The sequence below is a fragment of the Hemibagrus wyckioides genome, linkage group LG14 (genome assembly GCF_019097595.1).
Source record: "Hemibagrus wyckioides isolate EC202008001 linkage group LG14, SWU_Hwy_1.0, whole genome shotgun sequence".
Taxonomy (NCBI): Eukaryota; Metazoa; Chordata; class Actinopteri; order Siluriformes; family Bagridae; genus Hemibagrus; species Hemibagrus wyckioides.
Window position 1 is genome coordinate 383,136 of NC_080723.1, and position 13,012 is coordinate 396,147.

At 39.8% G+C, this 13,012-nt stretch overlaps 1 protein-coding gene across 6 annotated transcripts; it reads left to right on the top strand.

Annotated features, from left to right (window-relative positions):
• The first annotated feature begins 573 nt into the window (after positions 1–573).
• Positions 574–12,805, top strand: rbl2 (retinoblastoma-like 2 (p130)). 6 transcript variants are annotated; one of them, XM_058408094.1, is made up of 22 exons: positions 574–931; positions 1,999–2,129; positions 2,888–3,088; positions 3,459–3,523; positions 5,619–5,747; positions 5,865–6,025; positions 6,345–6,409; positions 6,804–6,975; positions 7,408–7,571; positions 7,870–7,982; positions 8,124–8,227; positions 8,732–8,869; positions 8,969–9,133; positions 9,534–9,627; positions 9,732–9,962; positions 10,327–10,583; positions 10,696–10,872; positions 10,967–11,038; positions 11,123–11,222; positions 11,873–12,117; positions 12,202–12,366; positions 12,500–12,805. In XM_058408094.1, the coding sequence occupies exons 1-22, from the start codon at positions 794–796 to the stop codon at positions 12,671–12,673; spliced, it is 3,261 nt and encodes a 1,086-aa protein (XP_058264077.1). In that variant the 5' UTR covers positions 574–793; the 3' UTR covers positions 12,674–12,805. The 6 variants fall into 6 exon arrangements, with proteins under 6 accessions (XP_058264077.1, XP_058264079.1, XP_058264078.1 ...); XM_058408096.1 differs by having other exon boundaries at positions 11,873–12,108; XM_058408095.1 differs by having other exon boundaries at positions 11,876–12,117.
• Positions 12,806–13,012: the final 207 nt, after the last annotated feature.

Sequence of the window (13,012 nt, forward strand, 5' to 3'; positions counted from 1 at the left end):
CTCCTATTGTAAACAAAAAATATATATAATGAAACTAAACCTGTCAGTGGTTTAATTCTTGTAGCCAGTAATAGGAATAAAAACAAACTACTCACTAGGAACTTTTCAAACTGTTATGTTTTATGTTATGATTTAGTGACAACTCTGAAAGTCCGATATCGAAATTATTTCCAAGTCTCGGGCTCGGGACACCCATGTGTTTGTGATTCTAATATCGAGAATCTTTGTTGTAAATTTCGGAGCTCTTGAATGTAGCATGAGGCATTGCAAAACATTGTTATTGTGTGCCGTTTTGGAGGAAAGTATTATTTTGCATAAGAAACATAATAACTGATTTATATTTAAGTGTATATATGGTCGAATGTACAAAACCGTCTTAAACTGCGAAGTAATCTTTTAAGTTCAAGACAAGAATGATATTTAGGAAGTGAGCAGTGGGCGGGGACAGCATTTCCGTGTCTTCAATAAGCTTTTCTACGTATTCTCTATCGCGATACTATTTACGTAAACTCCACAGTGTCTCCGCCGTTGCAGTACGCTAGTGACGTACGTCCTCTACGTAAAGCAGTATCTGTCAGTCAAAGGGCATTTAAATGGCTCCAGTGTGCAGAAGTGTAGCTCCAGTCTGCGGTACTGAACCCAAACACTCCGGTTCGGCTTTAACTCACCTTCCAGCTCTCTAAATGACCCGTTTTACAACTGCGCATTATATTTGCTAGCAGATCGCTGGGTTTAGATAGCCAAAAGCGTTAAGATCCGTGTAGAAGTGTCTGGTTTGATCTTGTGCGTAAAAATGAACGAGGAGGAAGAAGCTGTGCAGAAGAGCAGGCTGGTGTTCGAGGATCTGTGTCGAGCTCTGAACATGGACGAGGAGGCGAGTAACGGGGCATGGAGGAGCTACGAAAATATCAGCAAAAATTACACTCTAGAGGTGAGAGAGGGCTATTTGCTGCTACCTCGGGCCCTCTGCGGTCATCTCGCCGGTATGGTCATGGATCCTGGAGCGCTCATGTGTCTCTATGCACGTTTAAATGCATCTGTAGGGTTTATAACCAAAACAATGCACCGTGTGTGTGTGTGTGTGTGTGTGTGTGTGTGTGTGTGTTTATTAGTTGTTGATTTAGCGCAAGGGGCTGGATTTAGACCTCCCAGTTCCCCCAGGCCTTATCTCTCACAACACACTGAGCTCTGAACTCATCTGCCCTTCACATGAATTACTACTGACCACTGACCACTTTAAAATCCTACAAGGCAAATGATCTTTTTTAGCACAATTCAAATAAATAACTTCACAGGATTTTTATTACACCAAAAATATCATTTTAAATGCATTTCATCAATGTTTGTATTTAAATTTATATAAATTATGTACAAGATATTAAAGTATGTGATTAATAACTGTTTAAATGATGAATTAACCCCTTAAACTCCCAGGACCTACCTGCGGGTCCATATTACACACTTTTTTTACCTTTTATCATAAGTTTCAATGTAGTTACATTATAATTAATAGTAATTACTGAATGTTTATAATTGTTGTTGTTGTTGTTGTTGTTGTTGTTGTTGTTGTTGTTGATGATGATGATGATGATGATAATGAGAGTAATACTACTACTACTACTACTAAAAATAATAATAATAATAATAATAATAATAATAATAATAATGATGTAGGTTATTTCTGTGATTGTTAATGTATATATTCTCACCTGTACTCTCATGGCATTTCTGTAAGGAGACTGAAGCTCTTATATTTTCTTATATTTTTATGTCTCATGTTCTATGTTTTGATTATCGAATTATACCTACATTTTTCTGTACCACTTTTTCTGTATCTACTTTTGTTATGATGAGGGTGTTGATGATAATAATAATAATAATAATAATACCAATAATACCTATTATTATTATTATTAGTAGTAGTAGTAGTAGTAGTAGAGTTATTACTTCTACTACTACTAAGTACTCTCCTTCGTGGTTTCTGTCTGCCTTGGTCAGGGTAGTGAACTGCACTGGTTGGCGTGTGCCCTGTATGTGGCCTGCAGGACGTCAGTGCCCACCGTTGGTAAAGGCACAGCTGAAGGAAATTATGTGTCCCTCACACGAATTCTCCGCTCTTCAGAACAGAGGTGTGTAAGCTATTTATATGTGTCCCTGCAGCCTGTAAGTCACTGGTCACATGGGTCAGGGATCATAGAAACTCACTATGTCCAGTTTCCCACTGCTGCATATCCCTTCATGCAGAAGTGCATTTAAGCATGACCTCAGAACTGGGATTTTCAGGAAGTCTTTAATCTGCAGCATTAAGTTTAATCTGAGCATTCTGCTGGACACAAACACTTCTCACTCACACACATTCAGTTCCAATAATCATGGTCAGGGTTGTGGTATGACTGGTATAACATCTCTGTAACTGATCAAAATTATAATATTTGACAAATTGTAATTGTTCACTCATAATAACACATTGTGAATTCAAACTTGATCTAATAGAAGGTTTATTCAGATGAAGTCTTCAGCATGAACATCATTTAATGCCAAGGCCATTAACATTATACAGGATATGTACAGTATATGTTACTAATATGTCAACACACCAGACATGCACTCTGTAAACCAATGTCTATCACTTTATTCAATGTTTATAATCGATTAATGAAGTTAAATCTACAGGCTGTCTGCAGGTTCAACATCTCAAATGAGTTTAGCAGCAAAAACACTTGTACTCTAGTCCTTTCTGAATTTACTATTCTATGTATGTATGTATTTACTATCCTAAAATATGTTATTTTGACCATCTGTATAATAATAATAAAGAGCCTGAGTCTGACACTTCACAAACATAAGGGAATGCACATTGAAATGATTATCCTCTGTTCTGCTTTAGTTTGATAGAGTTTTTCAGCAAAATGAAGAAATGGCAGGATATGGCCAGCCTACCAAAGGAATTCCGGCAAAGCACAGAAAAGCTGGAGAGGAACTTCACTGTGACAGCTGTCATTTTTAAGAAATACGTCCCCATATTCAAGGACATATTTAAACCCCCATCTGATGAACCGCCCAGAACACACAGAAGCAGGAAACAAAAGTAAGTCATTAGTGAAAACACTCTGCTCAGCTACTGTGCATGTGCACGAGGATCTAATGTCTAACTTAGTGGCATTAGCCAGGAACTGCTGAAGGTTTCTTGTGGAGTAGCTAATACAGTAATTTCCTTTACTTCAATATGTTTTCATGTGAATGTACAGTCACATGGTTTACAGTGGCCTACTTCTGTTTACTCTAATATAAATAGTGATAAACTCTCTCAGATATAAACTATAAACATCCCTCTGGATTTAATGCCATGTGACGTTCCTAACTCGTCTTTCTATTTCGTCAAGCTATAAACCTTCTACATCCTTACACTTGCTTTTTCATTAGAAGCTTAAGATAATTGTTGTTTCCCGTGTCCTTAGACGACATCCCTGCACCGTGGCTGAGCTCTTCCAATTCTGTTGGGTCCTGTTCGTGCATGCAAAAGGTAAGGAACATGACTCTACTCATACAGGCATTTTAGAGTGTTTGCATTTGGCCCAAGTGCTGTTCTGTTCCCTGCCTAAAGTCTAGGGGAAGACCAGACCTGACCCAGCTCTTCCTATCTGAAAGGGTGGAGAAAACTGGATAAGTGTGTACATAAGTGCAGGTCATGGATTAGAGGTAATATTAAAGGGATAGGGAGGAGCTGGATCAGGACCAGCTCCATCCCCTGTACCTCTGGTTCTGGATCTCGTTTGCTTTGAGAGTTCAGTATGTTTGATGAAGTGCACTCTATGGTGCAAGCTTTGGCACTAAGTGCATGGCAAAAAATGTCAGCCTGCATGGCTATATAAGAAGGGCTCCTCATTCACAGCGTTCCTGCAAGATTACATGCAATACATCCAAAAAGTGCTGTTTTTTCTGCTTGAGTAAAATAATAATAATAATAATTAAAAAAAAGTAAAGAATGAAATGTGAAGAGAGGAAGTCACAGAAGTGATGAAGAGAAGAAAGGAAAATGTGCCGTGGGGGTGCAGAGAGGCAGTGTTTATTAAAAATGTTCCTAGGTAAAGCTTCTTCAACAGTGAAGGGTCATTAGCCATGGAGCAGGTAGCACTAATTCCCATTGGCTGATAGGCAAAAGACCTCGGTTATGTGACTACCAATCATTATGAGGGCCTGTGCTGGCTTGTCTGAATCAGCTACAGGCCACAGGGGACTGACACACACACACACACACACACGCTGCCTGACTGCATTTATTTTCTGTGACCTACTCTGAAACAGACGATGTGTTTGCACAACCCCAGATTAAAGAAGAGCCTGAGAGACTTGAGAGACGTATCCTGCAGCGTGTCTGTAATGGTTGTTTTGAATCATTACATTGTAGTAAGACTTATATGAACTGGTTTATTAGCAAACACTCAGTAGTGATGTATTTATAGTTTAAACTCTCATCTTATTACTCATTTCATCAAGAGTCGTATACTAAGCATTGTATAGCAGCGACAGTGAAAAGTAATGAAATGATATTTCTTTATAAGATGAGAAATGTACATGTGGACATACACCTTGTTCTGTTATGGTTTAAGAAATGAAACCTGTTCTAAGTGAACTGTGATTCAGTGTGGAATTATAAACCCATGCAACATGTTAAGTATAAAATCTAGCATGGAGCATGACATTTCAAGAACAATAGATTTTGACAGCTGTAGAGAGAACAGCAGGGGGAAGAAAGTAAGGGAACTGACCGAGACAATCCTTTTGGGGCATGTGTAGCATGCACTGCTTATCATAGCAACCAGGGCAGATGACAAGTCAGGACATGTCTGTATTTAAGTAGCCAATGGTCTCTGCAGGGCCAGTGGAACAGTCTGGATTTCTTCTTGAGTTGAAATCTCCCTCATTCTGCTGTTGTTGTGTAGAATTCATTCTTGCTGTAGCGTTTTTGTGCACTGCATTGAGGATCCTGTAAGTACATGTCGTAGGATGTGATGTGTGTATGAACTTGGCTGTTAATGACACGTGAATAAGACCTTTGCATCAGTAATAGTACAAGTAATATTAATGCCACTTCTGTACTATAATCTTGAGTTTCAGTTCAGTTCCATTTTATTTGTATAGCATTTTAATGATGGATATTATTATGGATGTTATTATTTAGTAACTGAAAGTGGAATAGATTTTGTTAAACAGTTTTGTGCTGTTTATTGTTTAGAGCATGTTTCTGTATTTATATTATAATTACTGTTCGAGTCTCTGGAGTGTGTCCAGATGAGGGAGAGTGGTTTGGTGGTGTCACTGTCTAAATATTCATCATTTTTTATTGCCGAGGTAATGGGGATTGTAGTCTGGACCCGTGTATGTGCAGGTTCTGGAAATCAATTAAACAGGAAGAAATAAATCTACACCACTCCGCGGAGCGAAGCAGCCTCTCTCCTGCAGACTTTTCCTGTTATGCGAGGCGACCAGGGTCCTGTCCAGCTGATATACAGTGTGTCTGTGTGTGATATTGCTGTTTTAAAGTGTGTTGCAGCTCAGGCTGTCAGAGTTTGATTTGTGGATTAACCCCCCCCCCCATGTCCTGTTGCTTCCTGTAGGAAACTTCCCTATGATCAGTGATGACCTTGTGAACTCCTATCACCTGTTGCTGTGTGCTCTTGACCTGGTTTACTCCAACTCTCTGTTGTGCTCCAGCCGCAAAGATCTACTCAACCCCAGCTTCAAAGGTCTGCAGGCACATGTCCACACACACCACTCACTTTACCATAGAGACAAACAGCATGGAATAACTTCTGCCATATCAGCTTTATACCTCACAACTGTGTGTGTGTGTGTGTAAACAGGCCTTTCTGACGAATTTAACAGTAAGGACTATAAACCAGGCACTGGCCCACTTTGCTTCATAGAGCAGTTGTGTGAACTGCATCATGGAGTTGTTCTCGATGCTAAAGGGGTAAAGGAACATTTCTGGAAGCCCTTCATCAAGAAGCTCTTTGAACGCAAGGTGAGAAATCAAGATCATACAAAAAGATCACATTACCACATGTACCTCATCCTGATCTGATATACATTACAAATGTGATGATAAACTGCTCTAGTGTACATATACTGATAAAGAAAGAGACAGCTGTATGTATTTAACCCCGAGTTATAGTTAATAAGACCAGAGTAAACTATCACATTAATGTATGATGGAAAACTGTTTCACAACACTGTGAGAGATCCGGCACTGAAAATCATGATACTGCTTTGTACAGGCACACTGAGGAACATTTCATAACTAATACTTATTGTCCTTATTTCTGTCTCTCACATACGGCTAGATTTTAAAGGGAAAAGAAGAGACACTGACAGGATTCCTGGATCCTGTTCATTTTGGAGACAGTCTGTAAGTGTTTGTTACAGGATTAAAGATAATTAATCATTTAGTTTATTCTGTATGCTAGGTGTGGAAGACAGTGGCTTCTTGTTGAATATCTGTGTCTGTGTCTCTCTCTCTCTCTCTCTCTCTCTCTCTCTCAATGTCACTCTCTCTCTCTCTCTCTCTCTCTCTCAATGTCACTCTCTCTCTCTCTCTCAATGTCACTCTCTCTCTCTCTCTCTCTCTCTCTCTCTCTCTCTCAATGTCACTCTCTCTCTCTCTCTCTCTCTCTCTCAATGTCTCTCTCTCTCTCTCTCTCTCTTTCTCTCTCTCTCTGTCTCTCTGTCTCTCTACCCCCCCCAACCCACACACACACACACACACACACACACACCCCGGTTCATTTGCTTTTGTGTTTTAGTGCTTCTCTGACCCGGGCGTATGAGGAGCATGTTTTGTCATCAGGTGCTCTAGATGAGAGGATATTTCTGGGTGACGGAGCGAAAGAGGACATCGGTACACCAGGACCTTTTCTGTGTGAGGGGACAGAGAACCAGGACCAGCCGCCCAGCATTCTGCACAAAACCCTCACTGTGAGACACTGCACACAAATTACACACACACACACACACACACACACCCCTATATACACAAACACTACTCTTTTTAAACAGCATGAAACCTGGTCAAGGTCATTTATATATAAGAGGATTTTTTTTACTGCTGCTTGTGACACTGTGATTGCTTTAAAGCTTTAAAAATCCTTCAACAAGAGATTTTACTTTATAGCAACAAGATGAAAAGCTAAAATATGACCAGTTTCTTTATATATTTACAGAATTGACCATGAAATTATGTACTCAGCATATTAAAGTTGTTCATTGAGAGATTAAAAACTAATAAAAAAAACAAAACAACGAAACACAAATAAATGGATGATTATGATTATTATTATTAATAATAATTTAATATTTAATAATAATAATATTATTACACTAAGTTATTTTAAAATGTCTCCTTCACAGGCATCAGCTCTAAAAGTGTCCACTCCACTGACGGGGAGGACGTACTTACAGGACAGTGCCTTTGGAACACCAGTGTCCTCTGCGATGGAAGGCATCACACGTCTGCACAGTCTTCTGTCAGGACTCAAACACAGACCGAGCCTGAGACTGAGAGACATGCTGAAGTAATGAACACACACACACACATACACACATGCACAAACACACACACACATATCCTGTGTGTGTCCTGTGAGATGGACACTGGACATTTATTCCTAATTAGTAAACAGAACACTGGAGTAATAAACAGGGTTTCTAATATTCTGGTAAATTCTTACAAACAGGAGCAGAGACATTATAGCATTATAAGCATCCTGTTATTACTATGTTAAGGAACTGGTTTTGTTGTTTTAACAGCTGTATGATTCTCATCAAAGCACTGAGATTTACAGCACTGGTTTTCAAAATTCTTAAACCCAGGGCCTGTGTGAGGAACCCCAGTGAAGCTATCGCATCCAGACTGAGGGAGATGTCTGAGGTGTTCCTCCAGAGCTATGAAGCCAAGGGAGATGAAAACAGAGGCCTGGCAAGAGGTTTTAAACTCCAGCATGTTACAACCATTTCACAATATTTAACATTAGGTTTAGTGCATTGTTCTGTAACAAACACACCCATTACAAGTATCTGTCTACCCCCCCCCTCTATATATATATATATATATTTATACCTTGCAGATATTGCTGTGAAATACTTTTGCCTAGCTGAGGCACTGTATTATAAGACACTGGAGGGCATCATTGACCAGGAGAAGAGGAGGCTGGGTGACAGTGACCTCTCTGTGAGATTTTTTCACCTGTTTATATAGAATGAGTTTGTTGTTAATGCTTTAGATGAAGGTTTGCTTAAGTAACAATATTTTGTGAATTAATTTACATAAACAAATAATTTCTTGCCATGAAAATAAGGAATGAACAAAGCAGCAGTCACGTTCACTGACATTTAATTTAAGAAAATAGAACTGAAGTTTATTCAAGCCAAATAAGAATCTGCATAAAGTATTAAAAATGTAATGACAAGATGGCTGAACACTGGGTGCAGGTGGAAATATTTAAAACCTCAATTCTGAGCTTTAATAACCAGTTAATCACCACAAACATGTTCCTTAAGGTGTTGATTCAAGTCAGTCGGGATTGTGGGCTTCATTTTATTCACTCATGAACTTTATTTACTCAGGTGTTTAATACTTGGCTTATATAGTTTATTATTTAAAAATAATTATTGTTTTGTAAAAATCCTGTGATTTTTGTGTGAATATCTAACTGAGTGCCCATGTCTTCTCCAGAGTATTCTAGAGCAGGACATGTTCCACCGTTCTCTGATAGCCTGCTGTCTGGAGATTGTCATCTTCTCCTACCATCCACCCGGTGAGTTCCAGTGGGTTCTACGGATCTTTGACATTCCACCTTACCACTTTTATAAGGTGAGTCCATACAAATGTACAGTAACATTCCACACCATCTCAGAGGTATACATCTGAATAGATTTACCTGACTCTTTCTCCCTCTCTTCCACTCATTAGGTGATCGAGGTGCTGGTTCGGGCGGAAGAAGGTCTTGTCAGGGAGGTGGTGAAGCATCTGAACCATGTGGAGGAGCAGGTGCTGGAGAGCCTGGCCTGGAAAAAGAGTTCCCCACTCTGGGAGAGCATTAAAGGGGCCAAAAACCGTGTGCCTTCCTGTCAGGAGGTGAGACTGAACACCTGTTTCTAACCATGCTTTCTTGAAAATGAAAATTTCTGGCCCAGACATTCAGGACACACTGAGTGGACAATCATTTTAAACAGACAGCTTTAAATAAATGTTTTAAATGTTCTAGTAATCTGCTAATGTGACACATCATTAGCATGTGACTCCATTTTTCACACTCTATGCAACAATATAAAAATAGGAAGAAAACAGTGTTTAATATTCAATTTTTATCGCTAAAAATATTTTTTTATGTGTAACAAAAGTGCTAATTTTTGACCATTTTCAGCCAAAATATTTTGTTTCCTGCTAATTAATAACTAATTAATGTCGTTTTATCCAAATTTCACGTCTGATGATGTGAATTAAAATCCTTTCTGTTTGTGGAACTGCATGTTAGGTCATGCCTCCTCAGTACCTGGAGGATGGATCTGGTGACCTTCACACTCCGAAAACTAATGAGCTCAGTGCTAATACTGCAGGATCAGGAAAAGGTAAAGGCGTGTAGGACAAACGAATCACTGAAGACACACAGTGGAATAGTATACTCTATACTAGCAGTCTGTTTACTCCTGTTCAATATGCTTTAATCCTCCAGGAGTGGCCTCCTCTTCCTCAACTCTTCACGAGCGCTACAGCTCTCCACCCACAGGGACAGCACGCAGACGCCTCTTTGTGGATTCAGAAATGGCCTCTGACCCTCCTGCATCGACCCGGGTCAGCCAGCCCTCGTTGGTCAGCACAATACCAGCGGGCCAGACCGTGGTCACTATGGCAACAGCTACTGTTACTGCTAACAACGGACAGACTGTTACAATACCTGTGCAAGGTGCAGTGAGCTATTCAAGTGCTGCTTTAATTGGATTATGTGCTAATAAAAGATATAATAATTAAGTACAGTACTAATAAAATACTGTCTCATGGTCCAATATCGACAAAGGACAGTATTTGTTGTTTTTGCCAGATATTTTGTTTTAATAGAGTAAAATCCACTGTTAAATCATCTAGCTACTATTTCTAGTAATTCTCAGTAGAGCAGAACTAAGTTATTAGTACAATAATAAATACAAAATAATATAAAAAACATATTTTCATTAAGATTGACGAATGGTTTGTTTTTATTATCATAACATGTCCAGTTACAAGCATAATAATTCTTTAGAGTGAGAACAAAAATGTGCTCCTCTCTGCAGGGATAGCCAATGAGAACGGAGGCATCACGTTTATCCCAGTGCAGGTGAGCGTGACGGGACAGAGTGGACCAGGACTACAGCCTCTCACTGCCCAGGCTCTGACTGGCTCACTGAACACCCAACAGCTGACGACCACCATGCCTGCTGGCACTGTTCACACCAGCCCTACAGCCAGCAAGCAGGCCAAGATGAGCCCTCAGCAGGGAACACCGAACAGAGCGCAGAGAACAGGCTCCCTCTGTCTGTTCTTCCGCAAGGTGAGCGAGGACGTCGAGGTTGTATAAAGAATTCGTCGATAATACAATAAACTAATGACTCAGCTTAGTTTACATACATTCATAGCATGTCCTTTTCTGACCTGTCTATCAGGTGTATCACCTGGCCAGCGTACGTCTCCGAGACCTGTGTGTGAAGCTGGACATCAGCACGGATCTGCGCAGGAAGATCTGGACCTGCTTTGAGTATTCTCTGGTGCACTGCACTGAGCTGATGATGGATCGGCACCTCGACCAACTGCTCATGTGTGCCATCTACGTCATGGCTAAGGTGCGGGAGAGAAAGCAAACCAGAATAAAATGTAATGCAGATGTGTTTTCTTGCTGCTTTGCTTCACACAGTCTGTTGCGTGTGGGTTGAACAGGTGACCAAAGAGGATAAATCCTTCCAGAACATCATGAAGTGTTACAGATCTCAGCCTCAGGCTAGCAGCAGTGTAAGCACAGTATCACTGGACAACATAAAATATACTGTAAAAGCAGTGCTGGTGATGATGATGATGATGATGATGCTCTTCCAGGTTTACAGGAGTGTCCTGATATCAGGACGAAAGAGACGCCAATCGGGCAACAGTGACAACAACAGACAGAACTCTCCACCTGACGGAGGGCCTGAACAAGGTACACACACACACACACACACACACAGTTTTATCCACACAGCCATCTATACATCTAAACGACATCTTTATCTGTTCATTATGTAGCTGTGTTCTAATGATTTTATAGCAATGCATAAATTTTATGATATAAAATATAGATAAAATCCTTTCAATTTTTATCATTATATAAAATATTTACATAATTACAAAAGCCTGTTCCTCCTTACAGTAAGTTTAAGTGCAAATAAATGGACATAAACTGTGTGACACAACAATATATATATATTTTATTTATTCATATATTTATTTATTGGTTTATTTATTTATTTTTCAAAAATAGTAGAAGCCATTTCTAGATGTTTCTTGATAAAATTATACTATTTCGAAAAATCATGTTTTGTCTTTTTTTGTCATTTTTGCTCTCAAGTAAACATAACCTCTATATATGATCCCTTTGATTCAATATTATATTATATTATATTTTATTATATTATATTATATTATATTATATTATATTATATTATATTATATTATATTATATTATATTATATTATATTATTAATGTACTTTGAGTAAAATACTGATCCTCCTCTCCTAAATGAAGCTGCTCATCCGTGGTATTTCAATCTGAATGAAAATTGGAGATGAAAAGCATTTTGTCTTCCGCAGCAGCAACAAGCGGAAACAGCAGTCCCGTGTCGATGCGCTCCAGCAGCACTCTGCCTGTTCCTCAACCCAGCAGTGCTTCCTCTACACCCACACGCACACCCGGTGCAGTGCCAGAGCAGGAGGAGGAGGAGGAGGAGGAGGAGCACGGGGATCTCATTTGTTTCTACAACCAGGTCTACGTCAAACAGATCAAACTGTTTGCCCTGCGCTACTCCCCCAGCTCACCTAAAGCAGGGGTGGGTGAGGTTTGTGTTTGTTCTAGGAGACTGTTCTTTTAACATCCCTTTATTAGAAGGCTTATCCTCCGTAATGATTTGTGATGTGTGTAGGCCGAGACTCCGCCTCTGTGTCCATACCCTTCACTCCGGATCGGTTCACCACGCAGGGTCCTCCTTTCTCACAACCACTCCATCTACATCTCTCCCCATAAGACGGACAGTCCGCTGACCCCCAGAGACAAGATCTTCTACTACATCAGCTCAAGTCCATCAAATGTAAAGCATCACACTGACACGTGAAAGCACTCACTATTACACACACATATTTTTATCCTCTATGTCTGGTGTGATCTCTGTACCAATACTTTTACCTACAAAGTTAATTCTTCCTGCTCTGATTGTCTCTCAGCGACTGCGGGAGATAAATAGTATGCTCCGTACCGGAGAGACGCCGACTAAGAAGCGCAGCATGGCTCTGGAGGAGGAGCAGCAGTCTCCTGCTAAGAGGCTGTGCCAGGAGAACCACAGTGCTTTCTTCCGCCGCCTGCAGGATGTCGCCAATGACCGCAACAACTCCCATTAACGCAGACAGCACCACGTAGCCCATGTCTGAACATAATGAATGACAATAAATTTCAGGAAATGTCCATTTTAAGAAAGTGCACACAGCCAGACTCACCAACATACGCCAACACGTGAGCATGAGCATGGAGCAGACACCATCATGGTGCAAAAAACCCACATTTAACCAACAGCTTCTTCTGCGCTCAGAGCATACATCTTAATGCACCAATTTAACAGCATTTTTAAATACATTTTACAGAAATACCTACAAACGTGCGTGTTTATAATTCTCTACCTTTTGAATATAACTAAATATCAATATCATATACTTTAGATAAGTTTAATATTCATGTTAGAA

Bases quoted from the DNA above. Each gene is read 5' to 3' on its own strand.
- rbl2 (XM_058408094.1), top strand. From the start codon at position 794: ATGAACGAGGAGGAAGAAGCTGTGCAGAAGAGCAGGCTGGTGTTCGAG. The intron at 6,026-6,344 runs GTGAGAAATCAA...ACATACGGCTAG, and splicing joins AGAAGCTCTTTGAACGCAAG to ATTTTAAAGGGAAAAGAAGA. The intron at 8,228-8,731 runs GTGAGATTTTTT...TGTCTTCTCCAG, and splicing joins TGGGTGACAGTGACCTCTCT to AGTATTCTAGAGCAGGACAT.